This window comes from Nuphar pumila, chromosome 5, assembly GCF_984573655.1.
Source record: "Nuphar pumila chromosome 5, dmNupPumi1.hap1.1, whole genome shotgun sequence".
Taxonomy (NCBI): Eukaryota; Viridiplantae; Streptophyta; class Magnoliopsida; order Nymphaeales; family Nymphaeaceae; genus Nuphar; species Nuphar pumila.
This window is the reverse complement of record NC_143253.1, coordinates 22,998,671-23,020,750: the sequence shown is the minus strand read 5'-3', so window position 1 is coordinate 23,020,750 and position 22,080 is coordinate 22,998,671. Positions and strand designations below refer to the sequence as shown.

Genomic DNA, 22,080 nt, shown 5'->3' with positions numbered 1-22,080 from the left:
TGAAATAGCCGATAACGTTGGCATTGCACCAATGAAGACATACAATTTGTTTACCCATATAGATGGTGGTCGCGATAATGTGTCATTCACACCTTTGGATCTAAGAAACCACTTGAGAAGGAAGAGGACAGATAACATGAAGAATGGAGAAATATGTTCTTTGGTTCATTACTTACAAAAATAAATCAAGCAATGAACATGGTTTCTTTAGTGCAACGCAACTGGATGAAGATGGATATGCTGTGAATATGTTTTGGGCAGATTCAAAGTCAAGAGTAGATTATGAATGTTTCAATGATGTGCTTGTATTTGATACTACAGTAAAGATTAATACTGAATAGTGGCCGTTTGCGCAGTTTGTCGGAGTGAACCATCACTCACAGAGTTGTATATTAGGCGGGGCGTTTTTGTATGACCAGACCAAGGAAAGCTTTGAGTGATTGTTCAGAGCATTTATACAGGCAATGAACGGGAAGCAACCTCAAACTCTACTTACAGATGGTGATCACGCAATTGCGGCTGCAGTGCTTCATGTGTGGCTAGATGCACATCATCGCCTATGTTTGTGGCATATCTTTCAAAATGCAGCAAAGAACATAGGACACATATTTAATCAGAAGACAGGGTTTAACAAAAAGTTTACAAGGTGTGTACTTCATAGCGTAGACGAGGTCACCTTTATGTCAGATTGGGAGGAAATGATTAAGACATACGACCTTAAAGACTGTCTGTGGTTACAAAATTTATATGCAGAAAAAGAGAAGTGGGCATTGGCATATGGAAGACAATACTTTTGTGCAGGTATGATAAGCACACAAAGAGCTGAATTTATGGATGTCAGGCTGAAGAAAACCTTATATTCATGTTTAACAATGTTTTATTTCATGGAACAATATGAATTATTTGTGGACGGTGTAAGACAGAACGAGCTTGAACAGGACGTGAAATGCTTCAATACACGACCTCTAACTTTTGGCATGCAAATATTGATGCGACCTGCAGCTCTGTATACACTAACTGTATCTGAATGGATCAAGAAAGAGGTGTTACATGTCATGAATTTCAAAATAGAAGGACTCGTGCAAACCGAGAATATGCACAAATACCATATTTTATGGCAAGGCGAAAAGCATCATGAAAGGCGAGAAGCACATGTCACGTACAATGTTGACAACGGAAGAGTTGAATGTTCGTGCAAAATGTATGAATTCAAAGGTATTTTATGCTGTCATGCATTAAAGGCACTCAATCAAGAGAAGATACAAGAAATACCTGAGTCTTACGTAATGCGAAGATGGAAGAGACGTGCAAAGATTGAAATGCATGTTATGGACAATGCGAGTAAATATGGTGTTGACGAGAAGTGCCACATAGCCTTCTGTTACCAACAACTGTGTAGGTCATTTATGCATGTTGTTGATTTGGCATCGAGAAGTGAAGAAGGCTATGTATGCATGAGAAAAGCTTCAATGGAGTTACTTGAAAACGTGGAGTTAATTCACCTTAAGTCTGTTGCAGCGAATGAATACCAGCCGAAGATAATGGCATTAAACAACGTAGGTGAAAATCATGTTTCGCTTGACACTCCTCAGAAGTTGCGCTGAAGCGTAAACATTATCTTCAACAAGTCAGTAGTGAACGTTGTTGATTATGATGGACATATTCATGAAGCGAAGGGTATCAAAAGAAAACCTGCCTCTGATCGCAGTCGTCGGAGGGCAAAGGGTGCACTAGAATTAGTTGGCAAGAAAAAGACTAAGAAACAACCAACCTGTAATAAAAAACAACAAAGCCCTTCGAATAAACAGATATGTAAGACATTATATTGCTTCCCATTATGTGAAGCTTGTCAATATCTAACTCGTGTAATGTCCAACATGCAGCAATACCCTACAGAAGTAACACCAAACGTTGAAACCTTCATTCCTCCTGACCAGATTTCTGGCAACGATAGCTTCAGTTTTACAAGTCTTTTGGTATGTAATCAATGTTGGGAGGAGGTTTTTATTTCGTGTGAAACTTAATGCAGTGTCTTATATTTTATATTTCATGACAGGCTCTGATGCATTCAGCAGATAGGTATGGGACACATGAATATCGTGTGGGCTAATAATTTAGTTGTCATGCCTCTTTGCATGACCCGATTTCCACATTGTCGGATTTGTTAAGAGTTGATAGTGATTTGTCAATGACGACTTGCGGTCCGTGTTTGGATTTGCTTAAATCGATGGATAGCGATTTGTGGCATCGCAACATAGTGATTTGATTCTATTGTTGGAATGTCAATCCAAGCGGGGTGAGAAGGGTTGTTCCAGTAAGCTTTTTGGGGCCATTGATCAAGGTTGCGATTCATTTTATGATCTGAGTAACCTTTCACCTGCGTTTTTCAGGTATGTGGTTGCACAATGTTGGACTTGTGTAATGATAATAAAAATAAATCATTTTATGATCTGAGTTTTTTTGGTTGATTTAAACAATTTCTTTATTTATTGAATTGCGATTTACATCCAGAATGTGTCCCAGCATAGCTGGAATCTACTTCCAAGATAGTGTCATGCTCACAAGCTATGAGTGCGCTTCTTTTTCTTTGTACCTGTTCTTCTTGACAAATTTTTTATGGTGCATGTTCACCCCTCACAACTAATAATCGTTTAAGCCCTTATCGACAAGAAAAATTGTTGGGTCTACATGATAAATCGCCTTAAAGTATAAACATCTTGTAAAAGAGCTTATTATTTTATTTATCGTTATTTGCGCTTTACAAGTCTTTCGGTATGTAATCAATGTTGGGAGGAGGTTTGCATTTCCTGTGAAACTTAATGCAGTGTCTTATATTTTCTATTTCGATGTTGGGAGGAGGTTTGCGCTTTACAAGTATTCCGATTTACACTATGATTAAAGCACAAATGACGATAAAAAAGAAGGACACTTATAACTTGTGAAGATGACACTATCTTAGAAGTAGATTGGTAGCTATGTTGGGACATATTCTATCTATTGGATGTAAATCGCAATTTAATAAATAAAGAACTTGTTTAAATCAACCAAAAAACCTCAAATCATAAAATGCTTTCTTTTTATTATCATTACACAAGTCCAACATTGTGCAACCACTTACCTGAAAGACGCAGGTGAAAGCTTACTCAGATCATAAAATGAATCGCAACCTTGATCAATTGCCCAATAAATCTTACTTGAACAACCCTTCTTAACCCGCTTGGATTGACATTCCAACAATACCCGCATGTCACTATGCTGCGATGCCACAAATCGCTATTCAACGATAACCACAAACCGCCATTCGGTGATGTCATGAATCAACTTCTTGTAGAAGCCACAAATTAATAGCCGGCTTACAGCACAAACTATCCAGCGATGGCAACAAATTGTTGTTTGCATTATAGCACAAATCGCTTTCCCGCGATAACCAAAACTCGCTATCATTCATCACAGTGGTTGAAAAGTAGATCTTTTGGCTCATAAATAGTTGCACAAGTATTGTACGGTGTGATTATCTTCTACTTCGTGAACTAGCAACAGTCAAACCGATGGTTCCTTTATAAACCTGGAGTTCCTCCCTCGAACATGTAACCAGCTACATAGAAAATTATCGTCGGTCGGGCAGACGAAGACAACTACATGACCAACAATGGCGAATCATGCATATATTATCTACACATCGTCTACATTTTCATCAAAATCCGTCTCTTTCATGCCGTTTTTGGGATTTGTGTTGTGTACTTTATAATATAATATCAATATCTTTCATTACAATGTCCTTATTCATTTCAGTAGAACATCCACCGACGAAGTTGGGCGAAAACTTAGTCAATCACTCATGAAGGACATCAAACGAATGCACAATGAATTCGCACAATGCAACATGATCAGTAATTTTGTTCATATGAAACTTGTAGGAGTTGTGTATATACGTAAGCCATGTGTACGTATGTTAACAACACTGTATTTGCTGCAAACAGACTATATCTGATTTCGTCAATTATATTAAAAGCAACGCACCAAGCAAGATTATAAGCATTGTTAGCTCGTATTTCATCGTATATCAATTGTATTTTATGTTGCCTTTGGTTATTGATTTAGTCCATTTGATTCGTATGTTAACATTGTTGTTAACAATGTCTCGGTTTGCAGACTATCTTACGCCGTTTGCCATACTCCAGTGGATTTAAAGATGGCCTACCTTATTGGGTTAACAGTAATCATTGCAGAGACCTTTTGTCAAGTGAAAAAGTAAGTAAACAAACCTAGAGTGCAAGGTTACAACATAACAGTGCTAACATTATTTTTACGATCCATTTGCAGATATTGATTCCTACACTCTGGCAATCTGAAAAGCATTGGGTCTTATACGTGATGCATTTACACGAAAAACAACTTTGGTGTTACAATTCGTTGGAAGTTTACAGTGGTTTACTGCTTGACATTTCCCATCTCGTAAGATTCCACCTATATGAGTATCGTTGTCGTGTACTGGGGTCATGAATTTACTTTCGGCCGCATTATTCTTAGATCGGTTTCGTCAAAGCCATTTTGGGAGTTGACGTTAGCAAGTAGATCTATCGCACGACATATCATGCCCCTTTACAAAATAATGGCGTTGATTGCGGCGTATTTGCAATGAAGTACATTGAAGCAATATACAATGGTGCAAAACCCTGTTTCGACGATGTATGTCATTTCTTGGCCTCTGTTATTGGGGATTAAATGCATGTCTATTGGTTCCACATTACAATTTGTTTTTTCAGGTTGATATATCTGGATTCCGCGAAGAACTCTGCAAAAAATTGACGTCCTTTCTAATTGCGGAGGAGAAACTAACCGAGCCCACGAAGATCTAAAAGGCAACGACCAACGGTGCCCACCACGCAAGAGTAATTTCATGTTCGTCTATTTCAAGTAGATTTTAGAGACGGTACAACCAACTTATGTGTAAGCTATGATATGTCGACCGAATATTATAAGCCGTTGTTGAGTGCATGAATCAAAATCCTTTTTCGCGGTTTGTATTTTAAAGTGTCTCAGCAAAAGAGTGATTACTGATCAGCAAACAAATCTTACCGCTATTGACCTTTATCATGGGCGCATATCTTACAGCAAAATGTATATGTTCGCCCAAAAAATAATAATACTCAACAACGATAAGGAACGGTTGCTGTTCTGAAATCGCAATATTCTTCATCATCATTTAATGGAAATCGCAAGGAAAACATAGGATTAATACGGTAAGCAGGCGCAAATAATGAAAGCCTGTAATTGATAAGAGATGTGCGCTCAACCCACATGATTGACAATCGCAGAATTAGATTGCGATGTATGCATTGAACAAAACCTTCTAATGTTCGAAATGATAATAGTCAACATCGTTATGAAATGTTTGATGTTTAAATATCGCTTTATTGCTGACACGCATAGAATGAAAATCACAGAAGAGATTCGAGATGAATGCGGTGAACAAAAGCCATTAATGTCGCTTTCATAATTAGAAATAGTACACAGCAATAAGACAAGTTTGCTGTTGATAAATGTGGTCTAACGTCAGCTTCACTGCTACTAACATGAAATCTTGTGTAAGAATTAGAAATTTTTTTGAATTTTAAACAACGTTTCCTTTAATTATGATATTGCAGACATATGAAAAAAGTCTACAGGGATACCTCAACTGCGTCGAAGCCGCCTATACACTCGATTCAAGAACAAGTCATTTTTTGCAGGAATTGTCGGTTTGTCGGTTCCTTATTCGCGAAGCAAAGTGAAACACATCCTTAACCTGTGTGATGTGTCATTCAAATATTAAAGAGCAAATCTCAAATAAAATACACTCCGCATTAATGAAATTGAACAATGTCATGTCAGAGAGATATTCTCAAAACGAATCAATGATTTGGACCTGGTAGTTCAAATCACGGTAGCACGTAGCGTGTGGGTTTGATTGTAGAAATATTTTTTGGTCTTATATTGTTTCCACAATTTCGTCCACACGCGTCCCAACAAATCGCCTTAGGTGTACATTACGGACTTACACCTTGACATTGGGTCGTCCCGAGTCACTCTCATCTAGCCATGCACTATATTCGTTCATGATGCGGCATATATATTATGATTTTCATTCTCGTAAGTTCAACAATACAGCGATTTCTGAGAACAAATCTTTCTTATCGATAAATATTTCCTCATTTGTTCAAAGCGAACATTATGTGCCTTTGTGGACCATAAATCGCGAAAATCTATTTCCGCGCTTTTCGTTCACGTAATGCGAGTTATTCAACGATTTCGGAACAACAACAAAATATCTTTCGCTGTACAGTATTTTTAATTACTGAAGAGCAGCATTACTAGCATTGGTTAAGTGCATACAACACAAAACTATTTCTCGATACGATTCAGTTTTCGTAGATCAAGCAGTACAACGATTTACAAGCATGTTTTATAATGTTCAAATTATATTTCAACGGAGACAAATTTACAAAATTTGTAGTCTTACAAAATTTACCTACCGGAAGTCCTTCCCATACATATCTCCAGTCTGTCTCTCTCTTTGTCTCTGTCTCTCCGATTGTGTTGATACCAGAAACCAGACGATTCAGATTTCGGCGAGATGAACCCCTGTCACCGGAACGAACGCTCCTCTGAAACCTCCTCCTCGCGAGGGAGAGGAAGAGGACGCGGTGGAGCTCATGCTGGCCACCCTCAGCGTGCCGACTGCGTCCCTCGCCACCGCTGAACTCTGCAAATTAAATGCCCGGGATTGCACCGCCGGCAGCTCCATGTCAGCCAACTCCAACTCCGCTTACCGCTCCTCACCATGCTGCGACTGCACTACCGGAGTTGGGCGACAACGGTGATGGCGGGGCTCGTTAGGTTGTACAGACAAAGCAATCGATAGGTTTCATATTACATATTTTGTCTGTCGTTCTTTTTAAACTCAATCAAATTTCTGCATATTTCCTCGAGTAATTTCGGTATATCTTCCTGCAACAAAATATGTAATGTGAAACTAATATATAACAGGAATCCCCAATAACAGCGGATACAAAGCTCATACAACGTTGAAAAAAGGTTCTTCTTCTTTGTATATTGCTTCAATATAATTCATTACGAATATGCCACAATCGACCCCATTACTTTGTACAAGAGCATCGTCAGCACAAAGCAACATCCACTCGGCAATGTCGACACCCACAAGGTCGTTTAGGAATTTCGTCTGTAATAAAGGGAAAATATAGTACAGTCCGGTCCACCTCAAATAGCTACGATTCACCTACGAGCAGAAGCTTACCAAATGCATAGCGTCACGTTCTACACCACTGTGGCAGTCTAATGAGTTGTAGCACCATAATTGTTTTTCTAGAAAATTCATCTCGTATAAGACCCAATGCTCAGGATTTTGCCAGAGTGTAGGAAGTAAAATCTGCGAATCGATACAATAATTTATAATTCCATGGACATAACGTGATGGAGATGTAACGACTAAACCTTGGAGAAGAGGTTTGTTCACTTACCTTTTCAAAATTCGAAAAGTCTACACACTCATCATCGTTGTTCCAACAAGATAGTGCATCTAGGAATTCACTAGTGTATGGCTTTCGCCGGACGTACATCTGTTGCACGAAATAGTAAGGTTTAACCACCAAGAAAAGTGAGTAAGTCATAAAAGCAAATAAAATAATGGCAGACTAGACATATCATGAAATAAGGGGTTATGATGCGTACTGTATTGCTTGTTGCGTTACTTTGAATATAATTGACAAAATCACACATTGTCTGGTTGCAAAAATTTACGAACTTCAAAACATACAAACCGATAACATAGAACATGATAGTGGTTATATACGTATAAAATTACTGATAGTGTTCCCGTCTGCAAATTCATCTTGCATCTGCTCGATGTCATCTACGAACTCGTTAGGGCGTTGCCGCCCACCCTTGTCTGTGTATGTTGCACTGAGTGCACCATGAGCGTAGTATTCAGAATTCGAAATTGAAATTATTTTCTACAGTAAACAACACAAGTCGAAATACGACATAAAAAGGCAAATATTGACTAAATCGGTCGGGAGGTTCAAAAAATATACGTCTTAAGCGCTAGTGCTGGTACTGTGGAAGTGGTTGTATTTTTCTTCGACGCCGTGCCTGGTCGTATTGCTCACATCGTGCTCTTCTTTGGCGCCATATCTGGTCATATTGCTCATATCATGCTTTCCTTTGGCGTCATACCTAGTCGTATTGCTCCCATCGTTCTCTTCTTCGGCGCCATGCCTGGTCGTATTGCTCACATCGTCCTCTTCTTCGGCGCCATGCCTGGACGAAGATATCGATGCCACCTTTGCAACACAGATACGGAATCAACATCCTCAGTCAAATATAAAGGAAACATCCTTTAATATGCCACCTTTTTTCGAAAACCGCTCGCAAATTAAATGATTGCATTTTAAATAATTAAAAATATGTCTTTTCACATGCCGCCCTTTTTCGATAAACGCCCACAAAATAAATTATTGTGTTTTAAATAATTAAAAATATATCTTTTCCCATGCCGCCATTTTTCGATAAACGCCTGCAAATTAAATGATTGCATTTTAAATAATTAAAAATATGTTTTTTCTCATGCCGCCCTTTTTCGAAAACAACCCGTAAATTAAATGATTGAGTTTTAAATAATTAAAAACCCGTCGTTTCGAATACCGCCTTTTTTTTTAAATCAACCAGCAAATTAAATGATTTAGTTTTAAATAATTAAAAATACGTCTTTTCACATGCCGCCCTTTTTCGATAAACGCCCGCAAATTAAATGATTTTGATAAATGCCCACTATTGATTGTTATCATTTACGACGCCATAACTCATTCAATTATTGTTCACGACATACATCGCAAATCCTAATTATGATTTTCTATCGAGGCGGAGACAAATACAGCGATTGCTGAGCTGAAATGCTCTATCGTAACGATGGCGACCTTAATCATTTCCTAACGTCGATTACGGGACCATGTTGACCGCATGAATCGCATGTTTTATGCGATTTTCATTAAAAAACAAGTTATATTGCGATTTTTGAACAATATTACTCTTGCCAATCAGACATCTATTGCAACTGTCATTCAAAAACGACGAGTTAAACTGCGACTTATATTATGATTTTTACTTAATCAAGGAGGTTAGGCAATGACACAATTTCTGAACAACAGACATCTATTTTCGATTAAAGTTTATTTATTTACGAGATCCACAGACGAAATGTGTCTGTTAGATGTAATAATAAAGAATTGAACAATAAAAGAATGTCACGTTACGACGATTAATTATACAATTACAACAAATACCTATCGTGATGAAAAAGACTACATAGGGTTTATTCCGTAGCACTTGACGAATCAGATGAAATATCAAAGACTTGTCTCTCTCTTTTTATTGGTGGACTATCTATCCTGGGTGGCCTCTTGGTTGCGTCCACTTACTAAAGAAACTGGTCATCATCTCTGCCACTGCGTTCAATTGTACCCCCATATTGCTTACTTCTGTCCTTAATTTCTTATTCTCCCTCTCCATAAGTTCGAACCTTGCGGCAGAGACAATGTTATCTTTTGTAGCAAGTGTTCGCTCTTCATCGCGATTTGTTACTGAGGGAATCGTTGTTGTCACCAGAGAGAGACGACGTTTTCGTTGTAGAGGCTGGGCTGCAACATGAGAGGGGGCAGTTGGGAGGCATGGGTTCACAATTTTATCAATCTTCAGATTTCGCCGCATTGGTTCCCAATACCTTTCAAAATAGAAGGGATCAAATTGTCCTCCTTTATAATCATACGATACGGCACGGACACCACCTGAGTTCCAAATTAATAATTCGTCCCTATAGCGCTCGCGTCAATTCACGTTCCTGCCACCACCACTATTCATCTTCCTTCTCACTTCCAAAGGCTGATGAGGGATAGACTGCCCCAAGCCAGATTGTAGAAGAACTCGACTACCATGCTGCAACTCAGCTTTATAATTGCAAAACAACTACAAATCACGGTCAGACAATCTAGCAGCATCTGCAACAACGTCTTTGTCATCGTCCCCCCCATCTCCATAAGGTCTCCACAAAACCTGTACATTGGTAATTCTTTTTAATAACGAGTGACAAATATATTACAATTTACTTAAGCATGATATGGCGACAACGATATGTACTACGAAAGACAATCCTACAACGATGATTACTTAAGAATGTTAAACAATACAACGATTTATAATACTCAATGATAAATGCTGACACGATTGTAAACAATTTTAGAACGTTTACCGCATTTAGTTGCAGCCCATCTAAAATGGACTTAGCATTATGAACTGTGACGTTTATTCTAGCCCAGCGACCGATCTTTGGAAAACAATAAATCGCAGGGACACAATGTGGACGCAATGGGATAAGATGTTCCCACGCCCAAGCCTAACAAAAACAATATTATTAGTAACACTACAACCTTCAATGAGATTAGTCTACAATTACTAAGTATGTAATAAAGAAATACCTGAACAAATGGCAAAAATCCCCCAACTGTTTTCGTACCATTACTCGCACGACAGAGTTGACTGTACAAGTGTGCGAGCATAGCGGCACCCCAGGCATAGTTGTCGACTTCGTCTAAGTCTGCCAGGTACTGCAACCACATGGAACTTATTCTCGAACCAAAACAATCGAAAAATAATATAAGACCAAAAAAATAAAGAAGGAAGCCGCACAACTCTTGATTAGCTATTTCAGATGCACAAGTAGCAGAGCGGCCTTCCCATTTATTATAAAAAAATGAGACTTTCATTGATGTGGACTTGATTCCACCAGAAATACATTGACTCCATTCCTCCATCGACATTCCTAAAAGGGCTGTGCATTTTTCCCTTGCGTTATAGTTTGAATGCCGTAATACGACAACACTGCCATCGCAATTAAGGCCAGTGATCCTCGCCACATCTTCTAGAGTCATGGTGATCTCAAAAGAATCAAACTGGAATGTGTTCGTCTTATCATTCTACTTATTTACCAGGTGGATCATGGTATTTCAGCAAGTTTCAAAATATTGCTGGTCCAAAAGGCCACTGAAGTGCATATTTTGTAATCGGTCCTTTTGATATGCACTCAGCTGACCATACCACGACAGAACTACAGGCCATTGACACCGACCTCCGAGCTTTTCACCTGGTGCTCTACTTCTCCTGTGACCTCCCTGTAACACAAAATAACATATTATTCATACCAATTGTAAATTAGTTCTATTTGTACTTATAAATAATATTCTACTAATCGCTATAAATAATATTGGTTGCACACAAACTATCACAGTAGTCGCTATACATATTAATACCTAACACAATAATCACTATACCAAAATCGCTAAACATATTATTAAATCTTCACAGACAGGACAAACTTATTTACCTTGGTCGCTCTTTTTTCCTGTTCTCCATCCAACCTAGGCCTTTCGGGTTGGTCCACTGCCTCCCACTGTCTTTCCCTTTCCTTCTATATCGGCTCCACCATCGCCTTCATTTCTCTCTCATTTTTCTCGCCTTCCTTCTCCTTCCTTTCTCTCTCCTTCCTTTTCTCGTGCTCCTTCTCCTTTCTTTCTCTCTCCTTCATTTTCTCGTTCTCCTTCTCCTTCCTTTTTCTCCTCCTCATTCTCCTTCCTTTCTCTCTCCTTTTTCGCCTTTTCCTTCCTTTCTCTCTCATTTTTCTCGTCCTTCTTCTCCTTCCTTTCTCTCTCCTTTTTCTCGTCCTCCTCCTTTCGCCGCCTTTCTTTCTCTTCCAAATATTGTTTTCTTCTTTCCTGCACTTCCTCCTCCTGCTTCTTCCTTTCTCTTTCCTTTTCTTCCTCCTCCTCCTTCTCCTTCCGCCGCCTTTCTTTCTCTTCCAAGTCTTGTTTCCTTCTTTCTTGCATTTCATCCTCCTTCTTCTTCCTTTCTCTTTCTTTTTCTTCCTCCTCCTCCTTCTCCTTCCGCCGCCTTTCTTTCTCTTCCAAGTCTTGTTTTCTTCTTTCCTGCACTTCATCCTCCTGCTTTTTCCTTTCTCTTTCCTTTTCTTCCTTTTCCTCCTTTTCCTTCTGCCGCCTTTCTTTCTCTTCCAAGTCTTGTTTCCTTCTTTCCTGCACTTCCTCCTCCTGCTTCTTCATTTCTCTTTCCTTCTGTTCCTCCTCCTCCATATCCTTCCGTTGCCTTTCCTTCTTTTCCTCATCCTCCTTCTCCTGCCTTTGCATTTCCTTACCTTCCTCAAACTCCTTCTCCCTCCTTTGCCTTTCCTTTTCTTCCTCATTCTGAGGCTTATTCTGTTTCTTCTCTTCCTCCTCCTTATTCATTTGCCTTCGCCTCTCCTCCGCCTCCTTCAGTAGCTTTTCCTTGTTTTGCCTTGTTTTATGCTCCAAGCACATCTTCTCCAAATCCGCCTGAGCCTCCATCATGACATTGTTAAAATGCTTTTCCCTCTCCTCCTCATTCTTTTTTTGTCTTTCCCTCTGCTCTGTCTTATTCCTCCGCATTCTCTTTACATTCTCCTCCTTATTTCTTTGCTTTGCCTTCTGTTCGTCATCCTTCTTCTACATCTTTCGTTCTTCAAAATTCTTCCTTTGATCTGCAACCTCGATATCTGATGGATAATTTTCCGCATAATACAATTCCAAGACTTTTTTCCTGTCTTCATCGTTCTCAATCTTAAGTATATTTTGGTACATTTCAAAAACCTTAGATAGATGGGACTAGCGGATCACTTCTCTAATACACAACCCATAGAACGACGGGGTATTTCTAATCTGATGAGCCGCAGACATTGCTAACCTGCACAATACATTAAACGATCATCATGATTAGAAATCGTCGAAATATTTGGGTTCATAAGTACGCATCGTTGTAACATTTATCAAACTTATAAATCGTTGTATAAGAAGCAACCTTCAGATTGAATAACAAAACCTTACACGAAACTCACCGAAACAATAGGATTATGGATATTCTAGCTGTAGAGTAAGCAACAGTAACAACTAATACGCAACAGAAGGTGGCAACGATGCTGCGATTGCGCGTAAGACGGAAACAGATGCTCTGAAACAAAGAAAAAGATGCTCCGTTGTACACAGATGAAAGCAAAGTATGCTCCGGTAGAGTTTTCTGCTTAGGGCGAGAATGGATTGTTTTGAACTATTTAAATCCTACAATATACAACTTGCTACATACGCAAACTTTGCGGAACATTTTGACGCGATAACGATGGAGGACAGTTTTGTCCTTTTCACGAACCGCCGATTCAGTTTTCTAGATGGAGGGCATTTATGTCCGTTCAAAGAAAAAGAAGAGAATGACGGTAAAAAGTACTTAAGTCTTTGCGACGACACCAAATTACGATGCAATATGATGCGGACACACATAGGGATACATGTCGGTTTGCATCTTATACGTGGCGCTTTTTGGGAACACCCGAACATGAGATGGAGTACCGGCCCTGTTCGGGGAGGGGGGAACATATAACCTGCTTTGGTGGGAGTTTGCCTAACCCCAGCTTGCCTTTAAAAAAAAACAACTGTAGATGGCTTAAGCCACTCTTTAAAACCTGCTGCTCATTGTTTCTATCATTACATACCGATTTCTCAGCGAACATATCGCTCTAAACCTTTACGGGTGAATGAAGTAACGTTTCTCTTCTGTTTTTTTTTTTTGGAAAAAAAAAATCATGATTGACAAACAGAAGGAATGCTTTGCTTTTGGAAAATGAGATAAGAAAAAGGATGGTTTTGAGTTAGCATTTGGACTATTTAAAAAAATAAAAATATTGCAGACAGTTAACCAAATAAGTCTAAAAAAACGATTTATGTTTTTAATATTTAAAACCTGAAGCTGCTGAACGTACGTTCATCATGTACACGTAGATTACTGGTACAGATCAAATATAGAGGGGTCTGCATCCGCACGTGGGCAGAGAGAGAGAGAGAGAGTTTGCAGATTGGACGTAGACCAAGAAAGCATTCAATGTGACGGTTCTTCTCCGCAACACGAGCCCCCAAAGGAACCGTGGAGAGCTCCACGCTCTGTAATGCCCTTTTCTTTTTCTTCTTTGGTTGGTTGTTGAGGAATAAGTCTCCTACTCGAAAGCGATTCATCCTTTGCTTGCATTATGAGCGTGTGGGCTGCCACCTTTTTCCTAAAGCTTTCCTCCCTCGTCACTAACCACTTAATACCTCACTCCGCCCCCACCACGGAAAAAAAAAGAGAAATTCCTTTCTCCCATCCGATTGCCTGCTTCGGCAGGAAACTTTGTCATAGAAAAAACACTCAACCCTTCAATTTTTTGCTCTTCCCAAAGTCTCAGTGCAGTAGTATTTTTGAGGCCCACTAACCCCCTGAATAGGCGCTAGACTAGACATTCCCTCAAAAGCCATACCATCTTGCTTGCGTAAGAAAAAGGGGAGGAAGAAAAAAAGCTGCCACCAACAGAACCAACTTTCCAGCTGATAAAAAATCCATCTCAGTTTTCATCAAACCTACTGCCAAATCACACCCATTAGAGGGAAACTGGACCTTATTTATGCCGTTTGTTTCAGGAGACTTCCTGTCCAGTAATTCCAAACCTTCATGACTCATTGGTCTTGTGTGTCATGTGAACAACCTGACTGGTCTTTTTAGAATTCCCTGGCTAATGCCCACATAGAAACATACAAAAACTCATCTGGATTTTTTCCCACTTTTTGATGGTTCATATTTAGAAAAAAGGCCAATTCTTGGTTGCCCAAAACCCTCGATCTTTGCTCCTTTGGGGTCATACACATTGAATGAAGCAAATCACTATCGATCATATCATTTGACTTTCTTGGAGTTGATTGTAGAGCTCATCGCGTATCTTTGGTTACTCAAAAGCCCTCTTCTTCTGCATCCGGTGAGAGCTTTTTTTTCATCTTTCACTCCCACTACACAAGGATTAAATTCCATCTTTTTTCTTTTCTTTCTGTTAGTTGGGTGTTTTCTTATGCAGTTTTCTTGTTGAAAATTGTGTTTTCTTTTCATGAAAAATCCCTCATCTTTTTATGTACCAAATGATTTCTCTGTCATACATGTGTCAAGAGTGCAAAGTCTAGCCGTTTCTTGTGGCCATTCTCTAAGGGTCTTCTCAGAAAAACTATTGAGTCTCTATCACCAGAAACCCTCTCCTTGTCTTCTTGCAGAAGTTTAAGTCACCACAGCCCTCTCTTCTAATCAACCATGTTAGTGCTTTTTGCTTCTCTTTTCTGAAACAAAGAAGGCGACTTTGTACATCATAAGAGGGTTTCAGATTTCACGCTCTCAGAATCAAAGAACCCAACTTCTTATACAAGAATCTCTCCAAACGCCACGTTTCTTGATGTTCATTGAGTCTTTGGAATGGGTTGTGTTCATGGAAAGTGTTGCAGAGACTACCCAGAGTCCTCTGATGGAGAAAGAGGGGTGTTGGTTTATGATGGAAATGGGGAGAGAGTAAACTATCAGAAGAATGTGCAGAGGCTCACAGAGTGCTCGGTTGAGGTAATTCATATTCCCTCTCACGATTTTCACCTCAAATATTCGTTTTTCACTCAGAGAGGCTACTACCCTGACTCCTCAGTCAGGGAAAACCAAGACAGTTTTTGTATTAAAACCCAACTTGGAGGTGACCCAAACATCCATTTCTTCGGGGTCTTCGATGGGCATGGTCAGTTCGGTACTCAGTGTGCCAATTTTGCTAGGGATCATTTGGTTGAAGCTTTGATCAGTAATCCTGATTTCTTTGTTGACCCTGTGAAAGCTTATAATTCTGCGTTCTTAGTGACCAACTCGCTCCTACGTGCGAGTGAGGTAGATGATTCGATGAGCGGGACGACCGCTATCACTGTTCTTGTTAAGGGGGATACTCTGTTTGTTGCCAATGTTGGGGATTCTCGAGCTGTGATTGGAGTAAAGAGTGGGGACTCTGTGGTGGCTGAGGATCTCTCTATTGATCAGACACCGTTTCGGAAGGACGAGTACGAAAGGGTTAAGGTTTGTGGTGCTAGAGTTCTGAGTGTTGATCAATTGGAGGGAATTAAGGATCCTGATGTGCAGAGTTGGGGCAATGAGGAGAGTGATGATGGTGATCCACCGAGACTTTGGATGCCTAATGCAATGTGTCCAGGGACTGCATTTACAAGGAGTATTGGGGATAGTATGGCAGAGAAGATTGGTGTGATTTCAGTTCCTGAGGTTAAAGTGGTTCGTCTTAATCAAAATTATCTGTTTTTTGTCATTGCAAGTGATGGTGTATTTGAATTCCTCTCAAGTCAGGCTGTTGTTGATATGGTAATTTCTGTTCACTTTTCTACATTTTCATGACACGAGTAGATTTAATATGTTCCTGCATTGGTCATTATTTAGATTCAGTGTCTATTGCTATCATTAGGTTGAATTAGATAGCTGACTGTTAAGACGCAATTCTTAATCACTGGTTCTTAATCTTTTTTTGAAAGAAATAATCACAGGTTCTTAATCATGCGACTCTAAACTGAAGTGTAAAAAAGTTTATAATAGTTTCAATTGAAAATTGAGAAATCTGTGGCATGATCATTCTCTTTGTACCCTTTTTCAGTGATGCTAATCAGTTTTAGGAAGTGTGTGTGTGTGTGGTTAAATTGTTTTTAATGAGCTAATCATGGGGCCTGTGGTAGGGTTTGATAAAGGTGGACTTATCTATGCTTAAATTGTTTTTACTGTACACACAGACTCTTTTAACAGGGAACCGCACCCGCACCGCACCCGCGTCGCACCCGCACCCATGCGGGTACAACACTTGGACACAGCTTCCTTTGTGTTAGGTGAAGTCAACCACACTGAGGTCCATTTCTATCAAAAAGTAGATTCAGTTAACCCTAATCAAGTCCATTTTTATCTATATTATATATAAATACATAAATGCACACAAATACACGTAGTGTTAACTTAAAACTGTTAAAAATTATATATATACTCCCCGCACTCAAGTTTTTTTAAAGTGCCCCATCCGCACCCGCACCTATGTGACATAGGTGTCAACCATCTTTTGTGTGTCCAATATCCTTGTCATTCTGCTTCATGTGCAAGACCATTTCTATTCTATGGATAAGGGTTCTGGTTTTGTCCTCTGTGGTGGAAAATAGAACAGATCATTTTAGAAGATACATGCTGAACGGAAATATACACTAAGCTGTTGTCTACTTAATTGATTGGAACTAAGGTAATTAAGATGTTTGTGGAGGTTATATACATTATATTTTCCTATTACATCTGTGCTGATCAGTTCATCTGAATGTCATCCATCTATCCTGGAAAATTAAATATTATACTGCATATACATTGTGTATCTGGCTGTAGTTGAGGATGTTGTCACTCAAAAATATTGATCAAACCTGTGTTCCAGGTTATCTTCAAAGAGGGGTCACTCTTCAATTACTAATGAGGTGATTGAATTGTTAGAAAGTGACTTGAAATACATTGGGTTCAATAATGAACCCATATCTATGCACGTGAAGTGCAAATATACCCATTAAAGGGAAACAACATAAGCACATAATGTGCTAACACATAAAACCCATAAAAAGGGAAAAATATGACATAAAGTCATAAGTTGCATATCATTGAAGAATAATAGAGAAGGGGTAAAAAAACCCATTACAATGGAGCATAAGCTCCCTCAAGAAGTAAGAAATACAAAGGGGAGAGCCCCTATTTATAACAACAAAAAGGAGCCTCGGAGGGGCTCCACTCATAGACGTTGGAGCCCCTCCAACGGTCACAAATGTGACCGTTGGAAGGGGCCCAACGTCTATTTGAGTGGGCCCCCCAAGGTACCTTTTGGTACTTGAGAAAAAAAGAAATAAAAAATAAAAGAAAAAGAAAAATAAAATAAATTACAATCACATTCATAAAGTGAATGTGCGTAAAACAGAGGAAAAGACTAAAATACCCCTACGGCTAAACAAAAGGAAAATATATATTTTATATATATATATAAATAGGAGGATACATATACATATATACCATATATGTATATGTATCATCTTTTATATATATAAAATATGTCTAATTACAACAATTGATGGGTACATTTTAACACCCCCCCTCAAGCTTTGCAGGGAAACGAAAAGATTGAAAAAAGGGCAAAACTCCACGAGGCTTCGGCAAGGATGCAATGAAACTTGAAATAGCCTTCCTCCAATTGTCTTCAAATGATGAACCCATTTCCCGAACCATCCAGGGTACTTCCCTTTGTCCTATCTCCAAGATCCTGAGAAAAGAAAACAACAAAGAACAAGTAAACAATATCTTTGCACTTTACTCAAAAAGGAACATTCCTAACAAGGTGCAAAATTTATGCATAATATGATAGTTACTTTAGTATGAAACAAAAAATTTAGAAAACCAAAGTTTCTAAATCATACATTATGTTAACACAAAATGAGCGGAAGCAAATTATGCAAAAATTGCAAGAATGCATAATGCATTCATAAGGTCCACCATTGGACAAATATAACCCCATAATGGGGAATAACAAAATGATCCACTAAGGGATACCACAAGAAGCCTACGAAGAGGCATAACATACATATGCTTTATTGAATGAGAGCCCAAAAAAGGCCATAAAGAGCATATGCATATACGAATCATTATATGAATTGATACTCAAAGAACTAAAACATGCTTCAAACATGTAGTGAAGTTCCAAATAAGAGAAACGAAGTCTCCAAGCATACTTTAGGCAAAATAAGCCCAAGAGTTCACAAGGTTTTTAAAAACATTTATGAAAGTCACACTTAATAAAAAAAACATTTTACATATAAGGGTGGCAAAAACCATAAGCACTTAATATATAGATTAAATGCTAAGAAATCAATCAAAAAGATGATTTACTTGAAAAACACAAGTCATGAATGAAATTTTGCCAATTTCAACAATAGTTTATCCATTACAAACATCTTCCTCATTAGTCCTCCAAAACCCATAAATCAAGTGTATAAGCTACTAGATCAAGAATATAAAGCCATTAAAGGCCAAGGACACACACAAAGGTGTGTAAAAGAACCTCTTGTCTACATATAATAATACTTGAAATAAGTGCATCTACGACAAGAACAAAAGAATACATGCCAACATGGACTAAAAAGTATCTCTTGTCTACGTAAAAAATACACTTAAAACCAAGTATGTTCAGCTACTAGAACAAGAGTAATAAGCCAACCATGGGCTAAAACATAATACATCTCTTGTCTACATATGATAGCACTTGAAATGAATGAAATAAGCCAACCATGGGCATACATCTTAAGCGACTAGAACAAGGACACAAACGCCAACATAGGCTAAAAATCACACACCATGGTGTGAATCAACGTGCCTTGTCTACATATAAAAACACTCAAGACAAGTGTGTTCAGCTACTAGACCAAGAGAGCAAAAGCCAACAAAGGGCTAAAAACACACGAAGGTGTAATAAAATTCTTGTCTACATATGATGACACTTAGATAATGGGCATAAAAGGAAAAGACTTTTGAGGCAATAAAGCTTGTAATGACAACATATAAATAAAACCTCGAATGAAACAATATTCCTTTTAAAAAAGAATACTCATAACAATAACATTTTGGAATAAATGCATGTAAAAAGTATCTTCAACAAGATACTACAATCGATAAAATAATATTCTTGAGAACAAATGTGTGAACATACACACACCAAGAACACTTGTGAAAAAACACAAGAACACATGTGCACAACAAGCACAACATACGGAATCACAAATGTGCAAGTGCACTCATACGATTCTTAAACAAATAAAAGGTTGGGCTATAATCCCAAAACACCTTGATTTTAAATATACTTTAAAACATTTAAGGTTTCAAACACCATATGTCCATCACATTTACATAGAGGCATCCATAATGCAAAAAATGTCTACGAAGAGACAATACACATGTAAGCACACAAGGCTTTATAAAAGATGTGCACGAAAGCACTCATACAATACTTGAACAAATACACACCAAGGTGTAAACAAACATGCACTAAGGCATGTATATCATAAAAAAGAGGGAATGCATACAAGCGCAAAATATTTGAGAAGCAAATGTGCACAAAATACAAAAATACACAAAAGTGAGCAAGTATTCACTTTATAAAAAGAGCAATGCTTGAAATTCTCAAATTTTAATTATATAATTACATGCTTGAGAAGTGCAATTGAGGACAAAGAAAACCATATTATGGCCAATGTAGGCATCTTTAAAGATATTATTAAGAGGTTTCGAAACCTTATGAAAAATACAAACCAACAAGTTTATAAGGATGAAAAATGAAATCATTTATACCAAAAAGGATGTAATAGATGAACTATGCACTCTATGTGGGAAATTCCTTTTAAAACAATCTTTCCTAATGGTTTATCATAGATAATTTTTCAAAAAAGAAACATTGAAAAACTTTTTAGGAGTTCTTATAAGTCATCATTAACAAGAACTACTTTAGGATTCAACAAAGATTTTAGATGTGAGAGATTCTCATATAATGATTATATCAAATTGCACTAAAATCCATAATCAAGAGGGGAACTCGAATCAAATTAGGGTTCATATGAGAGTTAAGAAATTTTAAGCAAAGATCATTATTTTAGCAAGAAATCATATATATAATTTTGAAAAGTTAACTTATAGGTCAATCATGAAATATTTATTTAAGAACTATAAATCTCACATAATTGAAGGTAATTTTTAAAACATAAATTACTATTATATGCGATGAGTAGTTCGAAAAATAAACACGAATTTTATATTTGGACAACAAACGATTTCACCAAATTTAAAAGGAGATATTTTCAAAATATATGAGCACACGAAATGTGAAAAGAAATAATTCAACTATCATGACCATTAAACGAACAAACTATATGCAAGAAACATATTGTCAAATGCATAATACTTTTAAGAAAAGGGATACATACCGAATAACTTGAAAAGCATAATACTTTAGGAAGAGCAATGAATACTTCACCATTTCTTGAGCGACACGCTTTCCGTTGCACCAAAGGACAACCCCATCGTGACCTCGCTCTGATACCATGTTAGAAAGTGACTTGAAATACATTGGGTTCAATAATGAACCCATATCTATGCACGTGAAGTGCAAATATACCCATTAAAGGGAAACAACATAAGCACATAATGTGCTAACACATAAAACCCATAAAAAGGGAAAAATATGACATAAAGTCATAAGTTGCATATCATTGAAGAATAATGGAGAAGGGGTAAAAAAACCCATTACAATGGAGCATAAGCTCCCTCAAGAAGTAAGAAATACAAAGGGGAGAGCCCCTATTTATAACAACAAAAAGGAGCCTCGGAGGGGCTCCACTCATAGACGTTGGAGCCCCTCCAACGGTCACAAATGTGACCGTTGGAAGGGGCCCAACGTCTATTTGAGTGGGCACCCCAAGGTACCTTTTGGTACTTGAGAAAAAAAGAAATAAAAAATAAAAGAAAAAGAAAAATAAAATAAATTACAATCACATTCATAAAGTGAATGTGCGTAAAACAGAGGAAAAGACTAAAATACCCCTACGGCTAAACAAAAGGAAAATATATATTTTATATATATATATAAATAGGAGGATACATATACATATATACCATATATGTATATGTATCATCTTTTATATATATAAAATATGTCTAATTACAACAATTGATGGGTACATTTTAACACCCCCCCTCAAGCTTTGCAGGGAAACGAAAAGATTGAAAAAAGGGCAAAACTCCACGAGGCTTCGGCAAGGATGCAATGAAACTTGAAATAGCCTTCCTCCAATTGTCTTCAAATGATGAACCCATTTCCCGAACCATCCAGGGTACTTCCCTTTGTCCTATCTCCAAGATCCTGAGAAAAGAAAACAACAAAGAACAAGTAAACAATATCTTTGCACTTTACTCAAAAAGGAACATTCCTAACAAGGTGCAAAATTTATGCATAATATGATAGTTACTTTAGTATGAAACAAAAAATTTAGAAAACCAAAGTTTCTAAATCATACA

At 37.9% G+C, this 22,080-nt stretch overlaps 1 protein-coding gene across 1 annotated transcript in view; it reads left to right on the top strand.

Annotated features, from left to right (window-relative positions):
* The first annotated feature begins 15,215 nt into the window (after window positions 1-15,215).
* The window catches only part of LOC149837107 (putative protein phosphatase 2C 35), a 35,634-nt gene continuing 28,769 nt past the window's right edge, over window positions 15,216-22,080 (top strand). The window contains exon 1 of the mRNA XM_090005823.1: window positions 15,216-16,323. Coding sequence (XP_089861949.1) covers window positions 15,394-16,323 — 930 coding nt within the window. The 5' untranslated portion in view covers window positions 15,216-15,393. The remainder of the gene's footprint in view (window positions 16,324-22,080) is intronic.